The sequence below is a fragment of the Plecotus auritus genome (assembly GCF_963455305.1).
Source record: "Plecotus auritus genome assembly, chromosome: 3".
Taxonomy (NCBI): domain Eukaryota; kingdom Metazoa; phylum Chordata; class Mammalia; order Chiroptera; family Vespertilionidae; genus Plecotus; species Plecotus auritus.
In genome coordinates, this window is record NC_137772.1 from 222,925,952 (window position 1) to 222,952,745 (window position 26,794).

At 48.2% G+C, this 26,794-nt stretch overlaps 3 protein-coding genes across 4 annotated transcripts in view; 1 reads left to right on the forward strand and 2 right to left on the reverse strand.

Annotated features, from left to right (window-relative positions):
- Nucleotides 1-265: 265 nt before the first annotated feature.
- On the reverse strand, nucleotides 266-10,243 carry TOB2 (transducer of ERBB2, 2). 2 transcript variants are annotated; one of them, XM_080659711.1, is made up of 2 exons: nucleotides 9,824-10,243; nucleotides 266-4,106 (listed from the first exon to the last, which is right to left on the reverse strand). In XM_080659711.1, the coding sequence occupies exon 2, from the start codon at nucleotides 4,007-4,009 to the stop codon at nucleotides 2,999-3,001; it is 1,011 nt and encodes a 336-aa protein (XP_080515837.1). In that variant the 5' UTR covers nucleotides 4,010-4,106; nucleotides 9,824-10,243; the 3' UTR covers nucleotides 266-2,998. The 2 variants fall into 2 exon arrangements, with proteins under 2 accessions (XP_080515837.1, XP_080515836.1); XM_080659710.1 differs by having other exon boundaries at nucleotides 9,820-10,230.
- Nucleotides 10,244-17,434: 7,191 nt separating this feature from the next.
- Nucleotides 17,435-25,781, reverse strand: PHF5A (PHD finger protein 5A). The gene is made up of 4 exons (XM_080659713.1): nucleotides 25,329-25,781; nucleotides 24,891-24,914; nucleotides 24,243-24,409; nucleotides 17,435-18,074 (listed from the first exon to the last, which is right to left on the reverse strand). Exons 1-4 carry the CDS (start codon nucleotides 25,378-25,380, stop codon nucleotides 17,985-17,987), a joined length of 333 nt encoding a protein of 110 aa, XP_080515839.1. The 5' UTR covers nucleotides 25,381-25,781; the 3' UTR covers nucleotides 17,435-17,984.
- The window catches only part of ACO2 (aconitase 2), a 45,352-nt gene continuing 44,081 nt past the window's right edge, over nucleotides 25,524-26,794 (forward strand). Inside the window, exon 1 of the mRNA XM_080659712.1 lies at nucleotides 25,524-25,944. Coding sequence (XP_080515838.1) covers nucleotides 25,909-25,944 — 36 coding nt within the window. The 5' untranslated portion in view covers nucleotides 25,524-25,908. The remainder of the gene's footprint in view (nucleotides 25,945-26,794) is intronic.

Consider the following 26,794-nt stretch of genomic DNA (forward strand, 5'->3'; position numbering starts at 1 on the left):
CACCATCTGAGTGAGGGAGCTGGGGTGCTTCCCACCCTCCTGGAACCTGTCTCCGATGTGGGAAAGGACCCGTGGGAGTGGGCACTCTGTGGTGTCCTGTGCTGATGCGGCAGGTGGTAAAACAGGAGCCTGGTGACACTTATGCCCACCCAGGGATCAACTGAGGATGAGCAATTGTTTCTCGAAACTAAAGGGGCTGGGTCACTCGCTCTCTCTCCATCCCAAATCGGGGACCAGAAACAAAACAAGCCAGGAGCAAGCAGAAGACTATTATATATCATGCTTTTAATACAAACTTAAAAAAATCTGGAACAATATAAACTGTACAGGTTTGATCAATCTTTTTGTTTTGTTTTTAAACTAAATCTCTAAACACACCAATGTCCCATTCCAAAATATTGCACAACATTCTGAATACAAAACGCTGATTGTATTCCTCCTTCACTAAAGAAAACAAGTTCATTGCCCTGCTCCCCAAGCCCCTCTCCACATTGCCTCAATGCCCCCTTCCCATCCCTAAGGGTCAAACTAGAGAATCTAGAGCTCACTGCATTGAGAAAAATACATCATTCTGGACTAAAAGTTTACACTCTTTACAAGATGATCCACCTTTTGATTTGTTCCTGGAAAGAGGGGTAGATAGAGGATGGGGAAAGGGGAGAAAAAGGTTTTATTCTCCTCTTTTTTATTTTAAAGTTTGTTTTTCCTGAAAAAATATCTGTTTCTCTCCTCTTTTTAAGAAAAAATCTGGAAAAGAAAAAAATTACATTTTACGTTAGAAATATACATATATTATATATACCTCTTACATTTTACAAATGTAGCAAATTATTCAATACAAACGGACACCAAAAAATGTAAAAAATAAAAAAAAAGTTTTCCTACCAAACCAGGTAAATTAGTGCAGATTTCTGTTTGTTTTCTTAAAATAAAAAAAAATTTGAAGCAAAAATGCCTAGATTTGAGACAAGACAGACTGAACTGGGCCCAAGGGCCCAGCACTGGAGTCATGCTCCTGAACACACATTTTTCTTCGTATTTCAAGACACTAAGGGGTTGGTCTCGCTCTCTCCCTGTATGTGGCGAGAAAACAAGCTGACCAGGTATGGTGGGTACCTGTGTGCGTGAGTTTGGGAGGCGGGAGCGGCGAGGGGGCATAAGGCAGCATCCAACCTTTCCCAGGGAGCGGCAACCTGCCTGGGCCCGTCCCCTGTGTGGGAGCCAAGGGCTAGGGAGAGAGGGTGGCCCAGACTGGGCTGGCCCCTGAGAAGTCTAAGGGGACAGGTGGTGCTGGGCTGAGGAGCCAGGGCGCTGCCCTGCTGAGGGAGGTAGAGCTGGTGCCCAGTGCGGGGAGGCTGGCAGTGTCTGTCTGGGCTGGACCCACTATCGGAGCAGTTGCCCACTTGGGTCGCTGGGGAGGATGGGGTGGGGTGCCGAGGGCTTTGGAACTTTTTGGTGATGGGGGCCCTGATGCCTTGTGCCCCACTTGCCAAAGCATCATGGCATGGAAGCTGGCCCACTATGGTTGGGTTGGAGAAACAACTCGTCTGGCAGAGGTGGGAAGCAAATGCTCTTCTATATCCTAACACCCCAGTTTCAGTGGCTAAGCCTGGCCTGCCCAGACCCCTCCTCCGGCATCAAGGCCCAGTGGGGTTAGGTCGGGCAGTGAGAGGGATGGCAAGAGGTACCAAAATGTTCTCAAGCAGGCGGGGCAGAAGTGCACTACATCTACAGCCAAAGGACCCAAGTCTCAATTCAAGGCTCAGGACTGCCCACTGCAGGCACTGACGCACAACTCCCACCCCAGGGTGCTTAGGTGAGCAGTTCCCACCCTGGGCTAAGGTCACACGACAGGTGGGTCCAGGGACTTCTCTTAGGCTGGGTATTCCTCGCACAGCCACCCTCCCCCCGCTTTTTTTTGGTCAGAAACGAAAGTGCAGATCTCTCTGCAGTCCGGAAACCAGTTCCTCCTGCAGTGCTTTCCCCTGGGAGTGTCTCAGGCTCAGCCAGTGTCACACCACCATGTGACCACCCTACAAAGGGACTGACACCCGCTCTGGCCCACTCCCCCACCTCAAACATAAGTAAGCATTTGCTACAACCCAGAATCACATGGGTGGTGGGTTTCACATGGCTTGGAATTCTTTAAAGTAGGACAGCAAACCACCGCACACGCATGCACACACTCACCCCACCTCCCCACTCACACCTCACAGGCCCAGGGAAGAAAAGGCTGCCGGAGAGGCCACACACATCAACAGCTGTGTCTCCAGGGCCACGATGTAGTCTTGGACGCCAGGTGGGAATGGTGGTGTGGGGGCCATGGGACAGAGATGAAAGGAATTCCAACAGAGGGCTAACCTCCCTGGAGTTAGACGTCAGCTCTGGGGGAGGATGTCCATCGGCCAGCCAGCAGCTCCCTGTGACCCATGCCTGAGGAGTGGGGGCTGGGGTCTGACCTATTCGGGTGGCAGGACACAAGGCCTGCTGAGGTCGGATGGCTTTGAGTGAGAGGATAGCTGGGTGGTGGATCCAATGACAGGGGACAGCCTCTCCCTGTTCTGAGGGCCAGGCCCCAGCCGTGGCTCTTGTGAGCTTGAACACACCAATTCTAAACCAGGTGTGTGAAGGAGGGAGGGAGGAAAAAAGGGAGGGAGCAGCAATTCACATCAGGACCATTCTTAGCACAGGAAGCCACTAATTAAAGATGTTATATAGAAAACTACATGTAAGGAAAAAAAAAAAACCAGAAAAAACAAACCCCAAACCAACCAAATCAATCACAGGCAGGCAGGAAAACAGCAAGGAGGTGGAGTTAAACACGATTCAGGTGCTTCGGGAGCCCCCTCCCAATCCATGCCTCAGCTGCCTCTTTTCTCTACAAGTGAGAGGGAGAAGATTGGGAATATTTTTGTATATTTTTCTTTTCCTCTTTTTTTGGCCTTTCCTTTCTTTTCTGTGGTCTTGGGTGCTCCTGGCCCCGCAGGCAGGGGGGTGGTCAGTTGGCCAGCACAACGGGCTGGAACGGCTGGCTGGGATACTGCATGGTGTTCAGGTTGTAGCTGAGGCCTTCCACGAAGGGTGTCTTCTCCAGGAAGAGGCTGTTGGCACCACCTCCAAACACCTGGGTCATGTCGAAGCTGCTGCTGTTGCAGGTGCTGGCCCCACTGCCCTGGCCATCAGCGCCATCAAAGAAGAGGCTGGGCGAGCCACCACCGTTGTACACGAACTCCTTGGCATTGGGTGAGAGCTGGGACTGAGGGGCCGGGTTGGGGGCGATGAAGTTCAGTGAGTGCATAGACAGAGAGAGGCTCTTATGCTTCAGCAGGTTGTTGGTGGGAGAGCGGGCCAGGCGAGGCTGCTGCGGTGGGGGCTGCTGGCCACCTGCCCCACTGCTGGCCACACCCCCACCACTGGCTGCTCCTCCCCCCTTCTTCATCTTGGTGGAGCCAAACTTGGTGGCAGCGAAGGAGGCAGTAGTAAAAGTGATGGGCTGGGCAGAGCGTGGAATGAAGGTGGGGCTGGGAGATTGGCCAAAGGATGGCGATGGAGAGTTGGACAGGGAGCTGTCCTGGCTGCCAATGGGCACAAATACCTGAGCATCAGGGTTGAAGCTGCTCTTGATCTCTTTGTCCAGCTCTGGGGCAACGCAGCCCTCGCTGTCATCCAGGTATAGCACTTTCACAGCCCCCTTTTCACCAATCTGGTAGGACACTTCGAAAGGGTCAATCCAGACGCTCAGCTCCTCAGGCACATTGGCCCGCACATCCTCCACCGCCAGGCCGCTCCGCTTGGCGGCCAGCTCCACCACAGGGTCCACTAGCTCCCCAATGTGGACGCAGCGAAAGCCAGAGCCCTTCAGTGGCTTGTCAGGGTACCAGTGGCCTTCATACTTCTTTTTTAAGAGCCGCTCTAGCTCCTCCCCAAACAGGTCTGCCCGGCGCCGAGGCAGCTTGTTGTACAAGTAGGAGATGATGAAGTTCAGGGCCACTTTGATCTCCAGCTGCATGGTGCTTTCCTACGCAGACAATCAGTGCAGGGCACGTGCACAAGCCAAGGGCAGTGGCAGAAGATGGAAGGTGGGCAGCCTTGGGCTCCAGAAGGCCCTGGGAAACAAGAGGGGGCATCATGAGTAGATATACAGAGAGCTGGGGGAGGAACCATGGCAAAGGACAGACAGAAAAACACCCACTTCAGGTCACAGACTTAAGGTCCCATTTTTGCCCCACCAGGGACTAGTTTTATTTGTGTGACGGGGCAAGTCACTTTTTCTGAGCCTTAGTTTCATCAGCAACATGAGGCTATCATGAAGATTAGCTTAGTTCAAGGATGTAAACTGCCTCACACGGCACCTCGTGGTTAGTAGGTACTTGATAAAATTAGCTATTCTTTTTTTTTTTTTAAGTAATTCCAAAGAAAATAGGGTGCTGTGGTTTCCAGTATTTTGAGAATTCAGACCACTGGATGACTGGCACCAAAAAAAATCGAGCCCTTAATTTAGCTGGAGAAGGGAAGGCTCCTGCTAACGTTCTCTGCAATATCGTGGTGAAACTGTGCTCCCAAGTCGTCACAGGCCAGGGTGTAAGTTCACAGTCCTTAGTTTTCCTCCTTAAGTGGAAAGGGATGCAGGTCACTGAACAAGAAATAGCACTGCCAACGTTCCACTGGGGGCTTGGACTCCAGTCACATCCAATTTGTCATCCTGTGCTCCCTGGGTATGCATGTGCTCTGGCTCACTCTGTGTTTGCAGAACGGATTTCAGAATTGCACAGTGTAACCAAGGCAAGCACTGCCACCCAGAGAGCCTCCAAGAATAGAGATGAGAGCATGAGCCCCAGGAAAAAGTCAAGACCTGTCAAATCCAGAGGCCTGGGCCAACGACAGAACTGCTGACACTGATGCTGGCAGCCGCGCTGGGGCAGCAGAGGAAAGGAGAGGGAAGGAGGGTCCTGCTGGCCAACAAATCTTTACCAGCAGCACTAGCGTGGCCTGAGGGAATCTCTGTAGTTTCTGGCTAGAGCGAACATGTCAAACTCAAGGCCGGCGGGCCGCATGTTTGACATGCTTGGGCTAGAGGGTAAGTGAGGAGGAGGGCAGAGAGAAGGAATTTTCCATCACCCTGCAGCTTCCAGCTGGGGATCCATCATCACTCAGGCTCCCGGGGACAGTGTGACCACCTGTCCTTGGCACGGGATCAGATTTATCAAGTGTTTGGAGATCCCTGGAGAGGAGGCAGCCCAAGATAAACACTCAGATTGTTATTTTGGGAGTCTCTCAGAGCCAGATTGCACAGAGGTCAAAGAAGTTTATTCCCAAGTTTTGGGCCAGCCTCGCGTCTCAGGAAGATGACCTATGAGGTCCTAAGACCCAGTGAGCTTCCTCTCCTCACTTTCTCCAAATCGACAGCTCCAGGCTCATGCTGTGGGTGAACCGAACTGAAAAGGCCACCCCCCTTCCAGGGCCAACCAGGCCAGAACATGTTCCTAGCCAGACCGCTGGGTGAGACTGTGCTGCTGAGCTCAGCACAGAGACACGATCCATGATCCGTCAAGGGCATCTTATGTCCTGTGACCGACCTGGAGCTGGAATTTGATAAAAATCCCTTCTAGGTCCAGCACAGAATATCCAGAGACTAATTCTAGGCTTGAGGATCTCGAGTTTTCTGAACATCTGCCTCAACTACATTCCTTGTAATTTTCAGCCCTTTGCCTTAACTCACTTCCCTGTAATTTTCAGACCTGGGCCGTGGCTCCCAGGGGCATTTTTAGGACTGAATCCTCAAGCACAGCTCTCTGAGGCAGGTTTCAGAGGAGATGCACTGGCTCAATGTGGAGCATCATACACACCAGCCAGGTCTAGTCCGGCCCTCATTTCTGGTCTGAGGAGGCAGAGGGTCAGGTGGGGCGTCATCAGAGGTGCCATGAGCACGTCTCTCCCAAACCCTCCACAGGGATGCTCAGGATTCAGGAGACCCTTCTCTCCTCTCAATCCCAGCCTCCAACAAAGACTTAATCTCCAAGTTAAGTCTATTATGCTCCAAAAGTCTATTCATGGTCACCACTGATCGATTCCAGGGTCCTTTTAGCTTTCAGAGAAGAAGAATGGTAGAAGATTAAGAGCCTTTCTGTTTGTGAGGACTGAGTTCATCACCAGATGAGCCACCAGGAACTTGGGCCTCCACTCAAGAACAGCGGTATGTAAGGGCCACGGTGGTAGCCCACTAGAGGTGTCCAAACACAGAGGAGAATGAAAAATTGTGAAGAAAGTTGGTCCTGGTTCCCAAGAACGAGCCTGAAGTTAAAGACAGTGTTTTCAGAAAAGTGAAACAGACCTGAATCCAGCATATGCCACTTCTCAAGGCACACACAGCCTCTTGGTATGCCCCCTACACCTTTCCAGCTCTCTCTAACTTGGGAGCATATTTGCCTTTCAAGTTAACCTCCCCTAAACAGTTCAGCCTCAAAATGGGAGCATTTCAAATGCAGGCCAAAGTCATTGGGATATAAGCCTCCCACCTCAATATACAATAGAACCACTGTCATCAGCCCTGCCCAGCTCACCAGTTTCTGCAGCATAAGCAACTGAAGCAGCACACCAATTTATACCTCAGTGATGCTGCCGCACAAATAAGGAAGTATATATAATGCCACCTTTGCCTCTTTAATTGGAGAACAGGCCAAGCCAGATGGCTGTGGGGTGGAACCTTACAAAAATGCCAGACAACCAGAATGAGATTTTCTGCTCTATCAGCTCAGGCTCTAATTTTGACTTCAAGAAGCTTATGGACACAGGATTAAAGCACTGGTGCTGTCTTGTATTTAACTAAAGATAGAAATAACCACTCGGATGAGTTTGTCCATTTTTTTTTTTAGGCAATGAACAAATTCTAGAGCTTGTATATAAAATATTCATAGAATGTGGTAAGATTAGAAAGCTTAGAAATAACTACCCTTCAATAAAAGGAACAAGTAGATTTGGGTTAAGCAGCAGGAAAGGACGCTAAGAACTTTTCCAATCTTGAGTCAGGGGCAAAAGGTCAGAAAGGTGGCAAATGGGGGCGGGGAGGGGCGGCTGTGTTTAACAATAGCAAATCTACACTTTGTCAATATACCAAAAAGTTGCAAATGTGAAAATAAATTCTGTCTTATTTAGAATCTCATTCCCCTTCATTAGTTTACTTTCAGCAACAAAGTTAATCCTGCGCTGACTTGTGTTTTAAAGAAAAATGTGTAAAAGGACAAAAATGGGGGGGGGGGGGGAAAGGATGGCTGCAGACAATGATATGATGATTGAGATTCCAGAGAAAACGTCTAGCAAAAATACAAAGGAAGAATTTTAAGAAGATAAAGCTATGTTTTAAAGGAAAAAGGAGAGGTGATGGCAGGGGAACCCACCAGGCTCCCAAACCATGAGAAACTATAAAAATATTGAGGCACCTGAAGCTTTAATAACCAAATCGTCTTACAACCAAGTACAACTGGATTCAAGTGAGTGTGGACCGAGGAGTCAGGGGGAAGGGATCCTCAATTTTGACAAGGCCAGTAGGTGTCATAAACTGGGTGCCTGGGAGTCAGAACTGAAGAACTGAGCACCAGGGGACAGGGGGCAAACCCACCCACCGGTCCTGGAGCCTCCCCCCCCACCCCCCGTTGGTCGGGTGTGGTTGAAAGGTTCCAGGACTTGTGGCGACTGACTGCGCCACCCCGCCCAGAGTCTCACACCATCTCCCCCAAACACAGGCTGGCACAGCCCAAGTCTGACTGCCAGGTCCCTTCCGCCTAGGAGGGCCTTTTCTAGGGCACTCCAGGTTCCTCCGAAGCCAGGAAGAATTGACTGAACCCCAATGTAAGTGGAGAGGCCGGCGGCAAAGTTGCGCTCTGCACTCTGGGAATTGTAGTCCCCACAAACCTCACGCTCTGGTTTGAAGCAAGTGACCTACTTTCTCTGCACACTACACCTCCCTTCGTACTTTGAGAAGGCTCGGCCGGCAAACCACGCATGCCCAGTAAAGGGAGCTGGCCGATGGTCGGAGAACCATGGAAAAGTTTCCGACGCACATGCGCCCTGTGGCGGATGGCCCCATCCCCCGCCCACGGCCTAATACATTTTATATAAATTCTACTCATAAGGCCTACTCGCCGTATTTTATCACCCTACCATATCCATGTCTTGGTTTCTCGAGAGGCTGAACTTTTTCTCCCTTTCTCTCCACCACCTCCCATGACTGCTGAATTAAGGATCTGCCTCAAATGAGTTTTTCCTGGCTGAGGGCGGTGGACTGGAATAGATAAGGTCACATTCCCACCCCCCTACCCCTGCGGCTTAATCTGTATTCCCGGGGCTCGGTGGTCTCCGTCTGGAGTTGCTGTAGGTACGTAGATTCAAAAAGAAAGGAGCCTTTTCATTGAACGCCCAGCGGGCTAGGCTCCAGCATCCCAACAGCCAAGAAAGTAAGGGCAGGAATTAAAAGCCAGTTGTCCGGTCCTCTCTAGGCCAAAGAAATTCCCAGATAAACTGCGGGGAGGCGCCAGGCCGACAATCTGACAGCCGATGCCAGCAGGGCCCAAATCGCACGCCTCTCCTAGTCCAAGTCCGAGTAACCAGACCCGGTGAGGAAAATGGGAAAAGGTTCCCGGGCAGGGAAGGAAAAACTCTGCATCTGACACCTGAACATCACCTTCCAATACTTAAAATTGTTTGCATCTCCGCCCACTGCAAGGCTGCTCTTTGACCAGACTTACCAGATTCCCAGCAAAGCTCCCCTGCGGAGTGCTAAACCTCTCTAATCCTTCCTTCCACACGAGCTTGTTTCCCACTCTGCTTAGGAGGGGGATGGGGACAGGTGCCCAAGAAAGCAACACGGGTGTTTTCCTGCTGGAAAATCTAAGATGAGGGACCCACTCCTGGGGTAGGGTAGGGAGGGAGGAGAAAAAGGTTAGTTTACTGAGCAGGCCCCCAAAACCCTCTCGGCTGGCCCCCAAGTCGAAGCCTGCTGTATGGGGTTCTGGTTCTCTGGGGGGGGGGGGGGGGGGGGGAACAGGGCCTGCCAGTTGCCCTTCCTCTCTCTGCTCCCTCCTTCCCCTCCCTTTCTAGTCAAGGACACAGTCCATCCTCTGGACAGGAGGGAAGGAGCTTAGGAACAGGCTCTTCCTCGCAGGCACCTCACCAAGATCAACCAGAACCCACTCACTGTTATTGCTCTATAGGTACTTTTTTTGGCCCAGTTTTCCCTGAAAACACTAAAGAGGATAAAGAGCTTAGGCCCAAATGGTGAATTCTGGCTCAGCGGCCAGAGGACAGTCAGCAGTGACCGGTTCAAAAGGGGATTGTCCACTCTTCATCCCTCAGGCTTCACCCGGCCAGATATAAACCCTATTAATTACTGCCCCCCCCCCCCCCCCCCCCCCCGCACAAGGGAAAAGCAGAAAAACAAGGCCTGCATTCCCTTCCTTCCTCTGATTTACTCAATGGTGATGAGAGTTACGTGTTTTGGAGGAACAAGAAAAATCTAGCCAGTCTCTAGGATATTACGAACTGAGGGAGGTGGACAGGGAGGAATGCACCCCACCCAGGAGGGAGCCACACTAGGAAGAGGGAGAGAAGGGGGCTCTGGGGTACCCCAGGATGAGAGCGAGGGTGAGGAGGGGAAATGGAGCACCGGGGAAAGGGGGTTCTCGAGGGAGGGTGGAAGGGGAAAGGAAAATGCTGCCTAGGTGTGGGGAGGGGGCGCGACAGCAACGTGGAGCGTCCAGCAAAGCGAAGAGCGGGAGTGGGTGGGGAAGCTATCGGGACTGTTGGGTCTCAGGGCCCCCCACTCACTCACGGGTCTCCGCGGCGGCGGGGCGGGCTGCCGACCCGGCGGCTTCTCCCTCCAGAGTGGTCCTGGGCGCGGGACGGAGATCGCTCTCCCTTCTGTTCACGGGCGCCGCCGGGCCGGGCCGATGTGTCCTTTCCTTCGTTGAGGGTTGGGGGGCGCGTTGGAGGGGTTATGGGCTATGACTCTCAATAATAATTCTTTCAGCTTTCTGGAGGTCCGGCTCAGCGATGGGGGACGGAGGGCGGGAGGGCCGGCCGGCGGCGACGGCAAGGGGATGGCGGACCGGAGGGTGGCTTGCGTCGCGGGGTGGAGGACGGTCCGGCGGGCGGTCCTGCCCTTTTGGCCCCGCGTCTCCCACGCCACTCCCTCCCCTCCGCCGACGACCCGCACCTTCCCGCGCCCCGGCCCGAAGTGAGCAAAGTCAATGAAAAGTTTCACCCTTAGCAACCCTGCGCACGGATCCGGCTTCCCCACCCCTGCGTGATGCGTCCCTCCGCCCTGCGGGGGCGGGGCCGGCGCCGGCCGGGACTACTTCCGAGCCGGCGGGCGGCTTAACCCCTGGCGCTGCAGACTCGCGGCGCGCTCGCGGGCACCTGGCGCCCCTCACCTCCCCCTCGTGGCCGACCCCTGCTCGGCACTCAGGTCCCCGCTCAAACGTCAGCGAGGCCGCCTGCCCTGCCCATTGCGGCGCCGCCTCGTAGTTATCTTCCTCAGGCCCCAAACCACTCAAATCGTACTCGTGTAGGCTGTGTCCCCAGGTGGACAGCGAGTTCCTGGAGGGCAGGGTCCTGGACTGGGACCGAACTGCCCATTTAGGGTGTGTTGGAAGGGATAATGCGGGGAACACGGCTGTGTCTTCGGCCCTACACTTGCCCCCAGGCCACCTCGGCGAGTCCCTCCAGCTCGGGGCCACCGGCCGCCCCGCTGCACTCGCCCCGTTACGAGCGGCGTTGGTGATGGGAGCGGGGAGGGGACGACCCGAGCTCTGGAAACGTTTCGGACCTTTATCACAGGGTTAGCCCGACTCTCCGAGCGCCTCGTGCGCCCTCAGAGAACGCCCGTAACGTCTACAGGAGGGCGAGGGGGAACCGGGGCGGGCCGCTGAGCGGGAGAAGGGGGAGGCGAGGGAGAAACCGGACGGCCAGGAAAAGGAACCGCCTCTGGCGCCCCGTTACCTCGCGGCGGGGCACGGCCCCTCTGCGGACGCCCCCGCTCTCTCTCCCCGGCTGGGGACCCCCATGCGGGCCACTAGAAAGCCACATTTCTTCGGTAACAGCCCGCCGGCGGGGTCTGCGCCGGCCAGGGCCAGGGGCGCCGGGCTCGCCGATCCCGGATGAGGAGCGCCAGGCCCGCGCGCTCTAGCCTCCAGCCCGGGCCCTGGCCACGCGGGCTCTGGCCACTTTGTGACTTCGTGGGACACGGAGTGAGGGGTAGGGAGGCCTGTGCCCTGTCAGCTGGCTCCCAGGGGCTTGCGCGTTGTCGTGTCCCCTGTTCCTCCCTTTCATCGCCCATTCCCCAGGTCTCTCCCACCCCCGACCTTTATTCTCATTACAGATAGTTCCAGCCCAGAGGCAGCCGCCAAACGCACGTGGGGTGGTGAGATCCAAAAATTTCCAGCTACGAACAGTTGGCATATTTTTTCCTTGATCATTCTTTTTGGCAAGGGCAGAGAGCAACAGTAGCGTGTGGGTTTAAATGAGCTTTCCTTGACTGCAGCAGAGAAACCCGGAACCGGAGGACAAACTCCACGGTGGAGCAGGGAAGTGCGAGGGAGCCCCCATCCCCCACACCGAGCTCTTCAGCTCTTGGGGCTCCTCCAGGGACTACTTGCCTCGTGCGTCAGCGAGGCTGAGCGTCACATACACGCCCCCTCCGCCGGCCCCCCTCCTCCCCTCCCCTTCTTTTCCCTCCCACTCCACCTCACTCCTTCCCCTCCCTTCTTTACTCCTTTTCTCTCCTCCCTCCCCTCCCCTTTCCTCCCCCGCAGCCCGTTCCACTCCGGGAGAGGCCCCGCCCACCCACGGGGTTCTAGAGAACCGAATAGCTAAAAATATAACTGGTGTGCTAGCAACAGCCTCCCCATTGGTCAGGTGAGGTAGAGGCGGCATCTGATTGGGTTTTCGAGCCAACCGCTGTCACGAGGGTTAGAGACCCAGAGCCCAGAAACACAGCCCTGGGGAGAGCGCCCATTTGAGCAGTGGGGCATCGCGAGGGATGCTGGTATTTGTAGTAATTTATTAGCGGCAGCAATGGAAGTGGTAGGGTTTGAATCCCAATTCTGCCACCAACCATGCTATCTTGATTTAACAGCAACAAATTTCTTTACATCATCAAACCTGTTTTCCCATCCTTAAAATGTAGCTCGTATATAAAGCCTGGCTCAAATAGTTGCTATTCTTAAAGGTAACCATTCTGGCCAAGTTACACTGTGCTCAGTTCAGTGTGCACTTCCCAGTAGGAAACCTTACAAGACAAAATTATGAGAAAGGTGAGGGTGAGCTGAAAGGAATTCTCCAAGGGTATCTCAGGAAGGGGGCGGGGGCGTCCATATAAGCAGATAAAGGATAGAAGACTCTACCATTCAGTGCAGGCTGAGCGAGGGCGCTCATCTCTGGAAGGAAGGCTTTGAATTCGTGTTCATGCTTTTCAAGTCTCTCCTGCACTGCTGGCAACAGCAGCCCTGAGCAACATCACTAGAAACAAACTCACAAATCCAGCCTCCTTCGCAAATGGGACCCTGGATAAAGGGTAGCATGTAAATAGGAAAATAAAACAGGGAAAAAAGGTAATCACTCTTCCTAATTGCTGACGTTTCCATTTATGATGTGGTGAGGAAGACGGTTTTTCTCTTCCCAGCATGATTTCATCTTGCCAGGACTTGTGAGCTGAATCCCTAACTCAAGCATTCCAGTCCCTTCCCGTTTTGAATAATCATTCCCTGAAAAGCACACAACCATGTTTTAAAATGGCGAGCTTCAGAAGCAAGCATGTGCAGAGGGGAGAGGCGGGGGCACCTCCCCTCTAAGAGTAAGCGAGTTAGGCCAGTTCTGTTGCTGTGACAAGTCAGGCTGGTCATTAGTGCCAATTAACTCTCAGGGGTGAGTCACTCTCATATACACATGCCAAGGTGAGAAATTTTGCAGGTTTTTTTTTTTTTTTCAGTTATCCAAGAAAACAGTTCCTCAACTTGATTCTTCAGATCCACTGCCCCAGCAGGGCAGGAGCAAAGAAAGCCACAGCTGAAACTAGCTTTGGAGGAGTGATTGGATGCAGGGCAAATGACTTGCTGTTCATTCATCACAACCAATGTGAGTGAATTCTGGTAAACAAGTGAACCCCCCCCTTTTTTTAAAATCCTCACCTGATGATATTTTTCCATTGATTTTGAGAGAGAGTGGAAGAGGGAAAGACAAATATCGATCTGAGAGAAACACTGATTGGTTGCCTCCTGCACATGCCCCAACCAGGGCCCTGGCCAGGGAGGAGCCTACAACCACGGTATGTGCCCTTGACCTGAATCAAACCCGGGACCCCTTCAGTCCTCCGGCAGAGGCTCTATCCACTAAGCCAAACTACCTAGGGCAACAACCCTACCTTTTGCTAAGACTCTGAAACTGCAGTATTTTATTTTATTTTAAAAAATATATTATTGATTCAGAGGAGAGTTAGAAAGATCAATGATCAGAATCATTGATTGGGTGCCTCCAGCACGCCCCCTACTGGGGATTGAGCCTACAACAGGGGCATGTGCCCTTGAAGGGAATAGAACCCGGGACCCTTGAGTCCACAGGCCGACGCTCTATCCACTGAACCAAACCTGCTAGGGCTGAAAAGTAACTGCATTTTAGTCTTGGTGGTGGCAAACGGGCATTTGGGATAGAGTTGATAAGGAACTGAAAAACTGGGAAAAGATGGGAATTGGAATCCTTTTTTTTAGGCAGGAAAATTCCAACCAAGGCAAAGTATCTTTCACCTTTACATCGTAGCTTCAAACTACTATTAAACAGCTGCAGGTCTGAACAGAGAGTCTCTCTGAAATGTAGTCAGTTCAGTTTGATTCCCTGAGAAGTTAATTTTCTTAACTTAAAAGCTGGTAATTGGCAGGCCAAATGTCCACATCTGGTGCATGTATTGGCCTGGCACAGACCAACACATTCAAAAAATTTAAATGAGTTGACATTTAAAAATTGGGAGACTGCACAAAGATTTAATTAGCCACTTGTCCTTGATTCAAAAGATCTGGCAACACTGGGCATTCAACCTGGCAATTGGAATTGAATGGCAGCCCTCTCTCTCCTTTAAATCAGGGCCTGTGCTCTTGATTCTCCCAAGGCCCCCGTCACTCCCTATTGTATCCCAGACAGGGAGGCCAAAGGTCACATGACATTTATCATGTCTGCGTTATTTTTCTTACACCCCCTTTCAATCAATTATATGATTCACCCAGACTCCTGAGTTTGTGACCCCCTTTCCAGCTCAGTGTAATTGTCTGAGTGGCTGCCTGTTGTGTGCTCTGTAGTGGAGGGAGAGGCAAAAGGAGCTCAAGGGTCTATGATCAGATTCATTTTTTAAATCTGGGTCATGACACATTATTGGGGCAATGAAATCACTTGGGTTTAATGGATTTCAGCCAGAATCTTTAGGAAAAAATGAAAATACTGGAGTGTAATACACACAGTAAATATTATTTCATTAAATTTTTGTTAAATGTATGTACTAGGCATGAAGAGTCCAAGTGAGAGATTGTTGTGGGGTATAGAGTGTCTGGAAGTATCCATGACATGTTAGGAGCTTAGAAGGAAGAGGTACCCAGTTGGCTGGCGGATGTGAAGGTGGCTGGCTTAGGTCAGGAAAACAGCGCGCCAAGACAACAGGGAGTGTGCAAGCAAAGTCCCTTCAGCTGCCTGATGGGGAGCACAGATAGTAGAGGAAAACCTAGGGGGCAGGGAAGAGAGGGAACCATTTGGAGGACCTTCATTGCCAGGACTTAATGTTTCTCTGTGGAGAAGCGGAGACCCACTATAAAAGAACCACCACTTACTAGTATGTAAAGCTTTCCCAGTAAAGGTCAGGCTCGTACAAGGTCGAATTTAATCCTATGACACAAAAAGGTAGGCACTATTATCCTTAGTTGATAAGAGCACAGAAAGGCTAAATGACTCACTAAAGGTCAATAGCATAGCAGAAATCAAGGTCTGATTATAAAGCCCACACACTTCTTACAACACTTCCTTTTTTTCTGGTGGGGGTGGTGGTGGTGGTGGACTAGATTCACTTTTTTTTTGAGCAAGAACAATGTAATAAGTGCAGTGTTTAAATATCTGTACTGTGTACTTGAGAAACTGGAAGCAAGACACCCATCCTTTCTAGAACCTAGAACTGAATATTTAATAAAATTGAAGACCATTCTGATTTTTTGTGGCCATACACAGATCATTATTCTAATTCTCTTCACAGAACTGTATACTGTTAGAGGTTAAAATTCAGCTTGTAAGCCATGTTTTCCCACAGAGAATTTGGCACTATCATTATGCTAATTTTTACAATTGAAAAAAAATTTCTAAAGTCCAAGGTAGACAAAAATTAATTAAAATCAAACCACTGCCCGGTCGGTGTGGCTCAGTGGTTGAGCATCAAACCATGAACCAGGTGGTCACAGTTCAATTCCCGGTCAGGGCATATGCCTGGGTTGCGGGCTCAATCCTTAGTAGGGGGCAGTGCATGAGGCAGCCAATCCATGATTCTCTCTCATCATTGATGTTTCTTTCTCTTCCCCTCCACTCTCTGAAATCAATAAAAACATTTAAAAAGAAAATCAAAACCATTTTATCTCAGGTATTTTTAACTCATTCATTATATTGTTCTCTTGGTATCTGAAACAAAACAAGAATAGGATTATGAAATTAGGTGAAAGAGGAGTAGAGTTCAGAGGAATTCACTGGGCTAAGGTTGAACTTGCCCCATTGGTGATCAGTGCGGAGTGGGTATGCCCTCTGATATCCTACTGGGCATTAATCTTAAGTTTCCTTGCAAGACCTTTTACAGGCATTCACACAGACACTGACGGAGCACTTAAGGTGGTGTTTTGTTAAAATTAAGGAGTAGCTTTGGAAATATTTGTAGATGCAAGATATTATGTGGACCAGGGTGGTTAATAAGCCAAACATTTTGACTCATATATTAAAACTAAAATTACTATAGAACCAATGACACATTATAATTATAACCTGAAAATTATCTGTTCTTTGCCACTTTACATACTATAACAACCCACACCTGATGTTTTAGAACTGCTTAGAGAGCTCCCCAAACCCATCATCCCAGATTGTCTTGCCCGACCCACAAAGGCCCTCATCTGCCCAACCCCCCTTTCCCTTTAGGTTCCAACATGTCTCAAAGCTCAATTTACTATCTGGGTTCTTCAATTATTTATTCAATATGGAGCACCTGCTATCTGCTGCGCAGACCAAGAGTTGGTTCCTGCCACCATAGAACACAGCCTAGTAGCAGTCAATAATTACCAAATGCTATAAACAAAATGCATATGGTGCTATGTAGAAGTATGAGGTGAACTGACTTAGATTGGGGGTCCAGAGAGGCATCTTTGAGGAAATATGTAGCTGAGGTCTGAAGGATGAGTAGGAGTTAGCTGAGCAAGACTGAGCGAGCACTGGAGAGCGATTAACAGCACTGAGGAGGGAAGGAGAGCAGCAGCTTCAGGAGCCGAAATGAGCCCAATGGCTGAAGTGCAGGGAACAGGTGAGGTGGCAAGCGACGAGATGGGAAGCCTTCAAGATTATCTTTAGCCCTGTGACCATGACCTTCCCCCAGCTTTCCTGAGGTGCCCCCAAGCCGTGCTAAGAACCCTTCCTTTTTGCATCCCGGGGGGTTATACTGGAACTGTTTCTGGCAGGCTCCTTTATTAAATTCTTGAAGGCAGAGATTATCTTAATTTTGGACACTCAATATATCACAAATAAGTTTTTTTTGTTAATCCAAACCAAAGAAGTCAGAAGACTCATTTCTTTCCTTGACTTTGCCAAGTTGTAGCACAACCTTGGGCTAAGGCCCTGGATCCTCGGGATGTGCAACCTTTTCCAAATCCATGGTGTCCAAAGGCCTACTTCACTAGATGTTGCAAATTATGAATGTGCCTCCTCAGGGTAACTTGCTTATCATTCTAGTGGGGACAAAGTGCAGACAGCTGAGTTAGGGTCAAGTATGTCTGAATTTGCCCTTAGTCTGTTATGATTTTTATATGTTTTTATGTTTATTAAAAAAAATCCTTAATGTGAGTATATATGCACTTTATGAAACAAATCAACCAAGTTCAGTTGTCCTAACTAATCAATTTGAACACATTTTGTCACATTCGCTTCCTCATCATTGGAAGCTATCTATTCAGTTCAAAATTAAAGTTGGACAGGAAGAAAAAACAGTTTCTAAAAATGACTTTGGTTCACCTATAATGAAAGGCATGAATAGTTTTGAATTTCTTCAGGTAGTAATAAGGTCATGAGGTGCTCAATGAATCCCAATACTTCTATTCTGAATCACAAATTCCTGGGTGACTAAAATAAATTCCCAGAGTTAAACTTAAATTGGATAGTGATCAACTACCAGAAAATAAACACCTACTTTATTAATACAACAGCAACAGAAAGGGTTTCCAATTTCTTAGAACATGAACCAGCACCACCTGGTTGGTGTGAAAAGATTAAACACCCACATTTATTGTTCCGAGAGCTCCCTACCACCCTGCTGATGTTTCATCAAAGACAACTACCACCAGAGCTGCTCTAAGATCACGGGTAGTTTTATAGTCAAAAGATCACCGAAATGATAACATTTCTGTTTTAGAAGCGCTTGGTGTAGAGAGAACTTGTCAATGTGGAAAAAGAGTCTTGCTTCTTGAATTCAAGAAAAACCATGAACTAATCTATCATTTTTTCTCTGATTTAGTCTGCCAGAGCACCCTGTGAAGGATCCTTTTCCATTCCTACCACCTTATCTGGGTGAGAGGAGAGGGAAGGGTGGAGAGGTGCCAGTGTACTAACAGGCAGTTCGGGCGATGTTCTGCACTCTGCTCCCTTTCTGTTGGCAGTAGTAGGCGTCTTTTCTGGCAGCTGCAGCAGCTTGATGAGGGGAGAAAGAGGTCACCCACCAATCACCTCTTCTTGAAGCCGTATTTTTTTCGTTCATAGAAGAGATCTGTCTTAGAGCTCCCCAAATTGACAATCTTTGGGCAACCATCTCTCTGGAAAACAGAAGAATAGAGAAGTTATTAGAAGTCCTTGAGCCTATATTGAGAGGGATTTAACATAAAAATAACTTTTGGATTAGTGGTTCAGCCATTCATTTTGCTATTTTAGTTATCCTATTCGATCAACTGTCAAGAACTTACTAAGCACCTAGAATGTGCCAAGGCCTGTCCACCCTCAATCCACTTACAATGTTGGGTTCTTAGCCCACCTGTTGCTAATACCTATGATATAGTTGAGGTAGAATCTAAAACTCTTAAAACGTCCACAGGGTTTTCTTCTAGTGAAACCTAAGATAAGGAATAATCATCTACAGATCAAGCTCTCTGGTTCTCTTCCACTATCCCCCCAAAAAGAGTGAATATGCCCAGCTGGTGTGGTTCAGTGATTGAGCATCGACCCATGAACCCAAGAGGTCACTGGTTTGATTTCCAGTCAGGGGACATGCCCAGGTTTCGGGCTTGGGCCCCAATAGGGGGCATGCAGGAGGCAGCTGATCGATCAATGATTCTCTCTCATCATTGATGTTTCTATCTATCCCTCTCCCTCTAAAAATCAATAAGAATGTACTGAAAAAAAAAAAAAAAAAAAAAAAGGAAAGAATACCACCAAGGGAAAAAAATCTCACGACTATTAGGAAATAATACCTTCATTTTAAATATCACAGAATACTGGTGCTGACAGCCCCTACTCTGATTTGTAATGACATGCCCCCCTGGCCATTTTGTGAGCCTGAGTGGTTTCAGTGAAGCCCCTGGGAAGCTGTGCTCTGCAGAAGTGATGACTCCATTAGTTGATCTGGAATGATGGGAGGAAAACTGGGGGAGTTGCTCCTGGAAAAAACCTTCACAGATCTGATGACCTTATTTTATCCATGTCAAAGGTTGCTGTTTCCCGTGACATTGGGCTGCAGAATGAATCAATGAAGTCCTTAGACATCTCATTTCTAATCCAGCTGATTTCTTTTTCCAGGGACTAATATCAATACTACAAAAATATCTGAAAACACACAAAGCCAACACTAACATTTCGCTATTTTCTAGAGATATATACCATGTATTACATTGAGAACTACCATCTGTGGAGTTTGGTGGCCCAGTCCCATCAATGGCTTGCTAGGTGAGCTCTAGTAAGCTATGTACTCTGTATTGCAAGTTCTCGTACAAATGAGGGGACAGCTGCCTTTTCCTGGCTTAAAGTAGCCTGACATTAAAACACAACAGTGCTCTGAGGCCTTTAGAGATGCTATGAAATTTTGTGGAATGACGATAACCTGTTTAGGCTTATTGTGCTATACTGACTTGTGTAACTGTGGGCAAGCCACTTCTTTTGGACTCATATTCCTCATTGTAAAACAGGTAGACTGGTTAACGTTTATAAACTTGTACTTATCTAGCGCGGGAGTCCTGAGAGGTGCCACACCAATGTGTGCAGTTCCATTCTCTCTCACAGCCTAGGTCCGTGGTCGGCAAACTGCGGCTCGCGAGCCACATGCGGCTCTTTGGCCCCTTTGTGTGGCTCTTCCACAAAATACCACGGCCTGGGCGAGTCTATTTTGAACAAGTGGCGTTAGAAGAAGTTTAAGTTTAAAAAATTTGGCTCTCAAGAGAAATTTCAATCGTTGTACTGTTGATATTTGGCTCTGTTGACTAATGAGTTTGCAGACCATTGGCCTAGGTTAAGGCGGTGGGTTCTGGAGCGAGGTTACCTGAATTTTGGTAAGTTATTGATCTCCCTGTTTAGTCAAATATAAAACTCTGTTTAGTACATGAAATTATTGCAATGGTAAAACCTACCTCCTAGAATCAAGAATCAGTAAATATACTTAGAACAATGCCTGGCATATAGTCAATTCTTAGTAAGTTTTAAGAAGTTGCCAAAAACAAATACCAGCAATTTCACAATGGTTCAACACACACACACACCTTCTACATAAGATATTTTTGTGAAGACAGGACTACATATTTTTTAAAAGTTTGGAAACCAATGCCTTGGATTATTAGATCTTTGGGGTTTATGACATTTTTCTTACTGACTTACAGGTTTCCTGTTTTCCTCCCTAAATTCCGTTTTTTATTTTCTACATATCTTCTATGGGTCTCATGGTCTTTCCCAAATTCTACCAATGTGAGAGGAAAGGATGTGGGAACTGGAACTGGTTGGCTTATGTTGCAATGTCTGTGAATGGAGAGCATGGAAAGGAAGATGGAAGGACAGTTAAGAAAACTTGGAGGATGCTACAGGAGAATATCTGTGAGTTGAACTAGGACTTTTCCTTTTTTTTTTTTTTTTTTTAATGTTTTTATTGAGCCCTGGCTGGTTTGGCTCAGTAGACAGAGCATCAGCCTGCGGACTGAAGGGTCCCGGGTTTGATTCCGGTTGGGGGCACATGCCGGGGTTGCGGGCTCAATCCCTGGTGGGGGGCATGCAGGAGGCAGCCAATCAGTGCTTCTCTCTCATCATTGATGTTTCTCTCTCTCTCTCTCTCTCTCTCTCTCCCCGCCTCCCTTCCTCTCTGAAATCAATAAAAATATATTTTTAAAATGTTTTTACTGATTTTAGAGAGAGGAAGGGAGAAGCTGGGCTTCTGTAGCAATCACTAAGGAGAATTCAGTGTCTTTGGGTTTCTTTCCTGAGGAGGGTGGTATGTCAAATCTATTTCTATGGCAGGAAAGCAAGCTACAAAAATTACCCTGTACTGCCAGGACCGGTTTGGCTCAGTGGATAGAGCGTCGGCCTGCGGACTGAAAGGTCCGGGTTCGATTCCGGTCAAGGGCACGTGACTTGGTTGCGGGCACATCCCCGGTGGGAGGTGTGCAAGAGGCAGCTGATTGATGTGTCTCTCTCATCGATGTTTCTAACTCTCTATCCCTCTTCCTTCCTCTCTGTAAAAAATCAATAAAATATATTAAAAAAAAAAAAAATTACCCTGTACCAGTGAAGAAAACCCAGACAGGACTTTCAAGTAAAACTTTAAAACGAACACTAATCATGTACCAAAATATAACATACCAAAGGGAAATATGTACAGAACTGAAATGAAGGAAAAGGCAACTTTTAACTGCTCTGATGTTCACGGAAATGGGAGAAGAAAATGGTAGAAATAGCATGAGTGAGAGGCACATCCTTAACCACCCTAAGAACAATATAGTGAGATGGTAGAGTTAAGTGGACCACGCATCCTCCCTCAAAGGGGACAAAAACATCTTTGCCATTAGTGGTTTATGACCTAAAGCTCCTCCTTATGCAACAAAAATCTTATTCCTTAACACTTAATTCCTCTTGTTAAGGGGAACATTTAATTTAAATTTTAACTTTTCTCCTTTGGTGTGGGGGGGGGGGGCAATAATGAAAAAAAAAAATAGTTGAGAAATACTGAGTTAGATAGACCTTGAGCCAAGTTGCCTAACACAGTGGTCGGCAGTTTGCCGCTCTGTTGACTAATGAGTTTGCCGACCACTGGCCTAACACTTCTAACTCTGAATTTCCTCATCTATATCATACAGAATTTTTTGGGAAAAATGTTCAGCATAAAACAACAACAACAAAAAAAAAAACCAACAACAAAGGGGGAATCTATAATACTTTCAACAATAAAGATAAATTTTAAAAAAGTATTTCAAAAAAATGTTCTGCATAGTACCTGGCACACAGCAAGAACACCATAAATATTAGCTATTTTGTTTTCTGCTTGGGACAGCTGAGGAAAATGGTAAGTAAAAGGAGTAAAGGAATCAAGGTTACAGTGGAATCAAGATGATACTGCATTAGAAGAAACTACAAATTAGTAGTTTCTCTGGCAGCAACACCCACAGGTACTATCCCTGACTCCTGAGCATTCGCGAAGCTTTGAAAAACTGGAAAGAACACTCAGCTTAGTTTATTGGTCTAATTCCCTTAAAAATGATGCAAGTTGCATCATTAAAGAGAACTATAATGAGGGTTAAATTTGAACTTTTCTCCTTGGGTTGTGGGAAAATTTCTGCTTAGGAAAGTCTTGGGCACTTAATCTATATGGTGATCTGTAAGGCTGAGAGGCTGGATCATGTCACTCGACTGCTTTGGGCTCCTTGGAAACAATGTAAGCTGGGTGTCATCTCAAATATCCTCAGAACATTCCTGTATAATGTGAAGTAGGGAAGTGACATCTAGAATAATGCTCAGGGACAGAATGAGGCACGAGGACTCAAAGGTATCAGGTCACACACCGCATGCAGATGAGTCAGAGCAATTTACATTTATTCAGCGCTCCCTGGTTGCAAGTTTATGCCAGAGAACAACTGTAGCAACATCATGAAACAGTTCAAGAAAATAATGGAATCTTTAGCTAGTTTAAGGTTATTTGTACTTTCCTCTTCAGGGCTGTTGTCCTAACATGGTTTCACTATAAATGTTTACCCAACGCCTACTATCTGTACCAATCTGTAGGGGGAACACCTATGGATGACTTACAGGGATAGCACCAAAGATGTGTCCCACCCTTCCATGTCAGGCACTGTACCAAGAAGTGGGGAAAATGAGATACAAACATACAAACCAAGGTCCTTTCTCTAAAGGAGTGGAACTTGGTGGTGGATCAGAGCAGCAGGATATGAGGTGACAGCCAAAGGTACTTATGGAATTACTTTTGTCATCCTTTATCAATGACCCTTCTCATCTCCCTAAATAATAGAAGACTTAATTAAGTAATAAACAGTCTTATCTGGCCTGATAGGTCACACTTGCTGGGGGTAGACAGGATCCACATACATAGACTGCTGAGGTGGCAAGGTTGTTTCTCTTCAACATCAGGACATCCTACTAAAAAGACTTGCAAAAGGACAACATGGGGTACTGGGGACACCACAAAGTTTAGTCAGATAGTCTGGGTTTGCCACTTATTAGCTGGTTGAGGGACTGTAAAGTGGGGATAATAATAATTCCTATTTAACAAAGTTACTGTGAAGAATAAGGGAGAAAACATCTATAAACTACTCTTTGCTCATGGGAATATTAAGAATTATACATATTTTTTGCTTTATCCTAGATTAGGTAACCAGATACCTTCTATTAGCCTATTGAATCACACTTCCTTTTATTCTGTCATAAGAAGAAAATAAGCAGATTCCTGGGATTTCCTTCCCAAGAAGTCTGCTAAATAAAATCAGTAAAACTAACCCTGGCCGGTTGCTCAGTGGTTAGAGCATTGGGCCGCACATAGGGGGTGGTGGGAGTTTGGGTTCGATTCCTGCTCAAAGGCAAGTATCTGGGTTCCAGGCTTGATCCCCAATGCCCAATGTGTCTCTCTCACATCAATGTTTCTCTCTAGCTCTCCCTCTCCCTTCCACTCTCTAAAAATCACTGGAAAAAATATCCTCAGGTGAGGATTAACAAAAAAAAAAAAAAAAAAAAAAGAAAAACAGTAAAACTCACCCTTACTATAGATCTATAAGCCCTCTATCTTGCATTTGGTCCAAGGAGTTGAACAGCTAGCCACTGCCACCACATAATGTCAAGGGCCAAAAATGTCATGAGACAGAATCACAATTCCACATTATCAAACTAAAGAAATTCTTTAACCTCTTAAAGCTGAAATCAACTTGAACTGTCCCCAATTCAAATGTCACTACCTCCACCCAAGCAGTCCTTAATGATAGTAAAGAGAATTACTGAGTGGCTATTACACACCATGCACTCTGCTAGGACTTACAAAATGCAGGGTGTTGTTTCTGAATAAAAATAATCAGAGACATCAAAGGAATAGAGCGAGGGCTCTCCAAATTGCTGGTGTTGACAGAGATTTGCTTCTCTTGCATTTTTACCCTTGATGGAAAATAACTGCCTTTTATCGGACTACACCCAGTTTGGCTCACAGAATTTGAAGAAATTATAACCTAGGTGACTAGCTGAACATAGTAATCTCTAAAGACTATAGAAGTTTGCCACGGTTGGCAAATTTTTTTTTAATGTCTTTATTGATTTCAGGGAGAGGGAGAGAGAAAAATATCCACAGTCTGCCTCCTGCACGCCCCCTACTGGGAATTAAGCAGTAAACTGGGCATGTGCCCTGACCAGAAATCAAACCAGAGACCTCCTGGTGCATGGGATGAAGATCAACCAACTGAGCCACACTGGCCAAGTGCTTTTAAATAAAAGGTCAGATGCAAAGCTTAGAATACACTCACATCCTTCTCCTGGATGGTGCACTCCTTGCAATAATAGGCATCAGAGACTCCCGGGCCTCCACAGATCACACAGCGCCCCTGATAGGAGCCGTAGTTACACTCATCACATATGCGCACCAGGGTGCAGGGACGCACATAGGAGTCACAGATCACACACTTGCCGTCACCTGTGAGAAAACGAGAACAGAGTTATGTCCACTTGCAATTCCTTGCCCTCCTCCTGTTATGGGGAAAAACACTAGTCTCCTTAGACAGTGACTTTAGGGTCTTCTACTTTGGCATTACAAAACCTGGCTTACTTAGTATTCATCTCAATCCCCACAACACATAGGAAAAAGTTAATCAAGTAACAAGTAAAGAGCTGAGAACAGCATCTGGTAGATGATAAGTCCATATAAATTATTGGCAAAAACTGTGTGTTGGAGATGGGGTCAAGCTACTTCCTACCCAAAGCTACAGATTTTCTCAAAACCTAAACATAGTGTTTGAAATGTGGAAGTTGGAGTAGGGAGGTGGAGGAGGCCTTGGTTGCAGTCCGCCATTCGGTGTTCACATGCTTCCAGGAAATATCTACCTAAAGCCCTCTTGCTGGCTCCACAGAAACTGAGTGCGAGGGGTGGGGTGTTTGGGAGGGCGTGTTCCACTTACATTTTTCACAGAGTCTTCCGATGGCTGCAAGATCAAAGATGGTAAAGAGTACAATTAGAATCAAGGTTCTGACGAAGAGTAGAAAAACATCCTCGAGTTTGGGGTGGGAACAGAAGCAGAACTGCAAAGAGCGATTTCATCCACCTTAGCCTCACAAATTTTCCAAAGCCACACCTTCCTGAAGCCCCTCCCAGGTCCTGGGCAAGGAGTTTCTCCGGACCCCACCCGGGCCACCCGCCCCCAGAGCCACACCGCTAGCTCGCGCTTCCCCGCCTTCTTTTCTTTGGAGGCCAAAAACCGGCGCGCTCCTACGCTACCCGCCGAAGGCGGGAAACGTGGCGCCTCCGAGGCACGACCTTGGGAAGAGATGGAACCCTGACTCCCCAACTCCTAATACTACCCCCACCCAGAGAGCCGCGGCCATGGAAGCTGTCTCACCAACACCAGCCTGCTTGCGACAAAAAATCAAGTCCGGATGATGTTTAGCCATAGTTCACGCTCATGCCGGCCACCGGAAACTCCGGGAACTTCCGCCCGACCTTTAACCTCCATTGTTCCTGCCTCCTTGTCGCCGTGATTGGTCCTCTAGGCTTATGTCGGCGTTCGCAAGTTTTGCATCAAGCCCCGCTCATTCTCGCGCGATCTAATCCCAACGTTCCAAACACTGGTTTCCGTTGTAGCGGGGGAGCCAAGTCCCGGCAGGCCTGTGAGTCATAAAATGTCTTTGCCCGATTTGGATGGAAGAGACAACCTGAAGTACAAATAAGAAGTTTGCACTTCGATAAGACGTCTTCGTCGGGTATTTACTTCTACAAATGTAGTTATGCAGCTTTTTCCCGCTTCCTGTTGGTTGCTAACACGGGAGCACCGCCCACTGGGCTCGCGGGCTCTGGAGCCTCTGGAAGCCCCGCCTTCTCCGTGACGCCTCTTGCCTCAGGCCACGCCCCCTGCCCGAAGGCTTTAAATTCGTCGTGTGGCACGTCACTTTCACGCGACCTCATCTTTGTCAGTGTACAAAATGGCGCCTTACAGCCTCCTGGTGACCCGGCTGCAGGTGAGCGAGCTCGGGGCCCTCTGGGTTCACGGGGGCGGGGTGCCTTCCAGTCTGCCTGCGGCTGTGGGCGAGGCGATACCAGGCAGGCCCGACTGGCGGTGACGTTTTGTTTACCTGTCACGGCCGTGGGTCCTGCGCCGCTGCCCGGTCCTCTAGTGCCTGAGGTCAAGGCGTCCCCGCTCTGTCAGCTCTCCCAGCCCTGTCCCCGCCCTGCGGGAAGTGTGGGTGAAAGTCGTGGCGGCCGGGTAAAGAATGGAGGCACTTCTTTTTGAGGACGGCACTCTCTTTTTCCATAGGGTTTCTTTCTGTCCCTCAAGGTGAGGACAAGGTGACTGGGGGGTATGGGCGTTGTTGAGCCCGCTAGGCCCAGAGCTTTAAGGCCTCACTTCTCATCTCTCAGCAGCAGAGACTTGCTAGCTAGTGCATTCATAGTTGCCAGGTCTGGAGTCTGGAGAAGAAACTAGTGTCCTGTTCCATCTTCTGAGGATTCTGTGGAATACATGGCCAAGAATGAAAGGTGGGGGGTCTTCAGGCCCCAGATGTAGTAAATAGTAATAACAGTAATCTCTCACGTTTGCACAACATTGCAAGATTGTTTTAATTGCTGATCATATTTTAAGTCATAAAAATCATCTGGTGAAATGATTACTCTCATTTGATAAGGAATGAAATTGCTAGAAAGTAGGTGAAAGTTACTGCTGTCACCAAAGTGGCCTGAGCATCTTGTCCTATAGCCCCTCTGTCCTCCTTGTTCATGTCAGCCTGTCCTCACAGAACTTTCCAAGCCGCAGAGCGACTTTTGAGCTAACATATTTTTGAGAGTACCAGAATGGAGTATTTTGAGCTCACA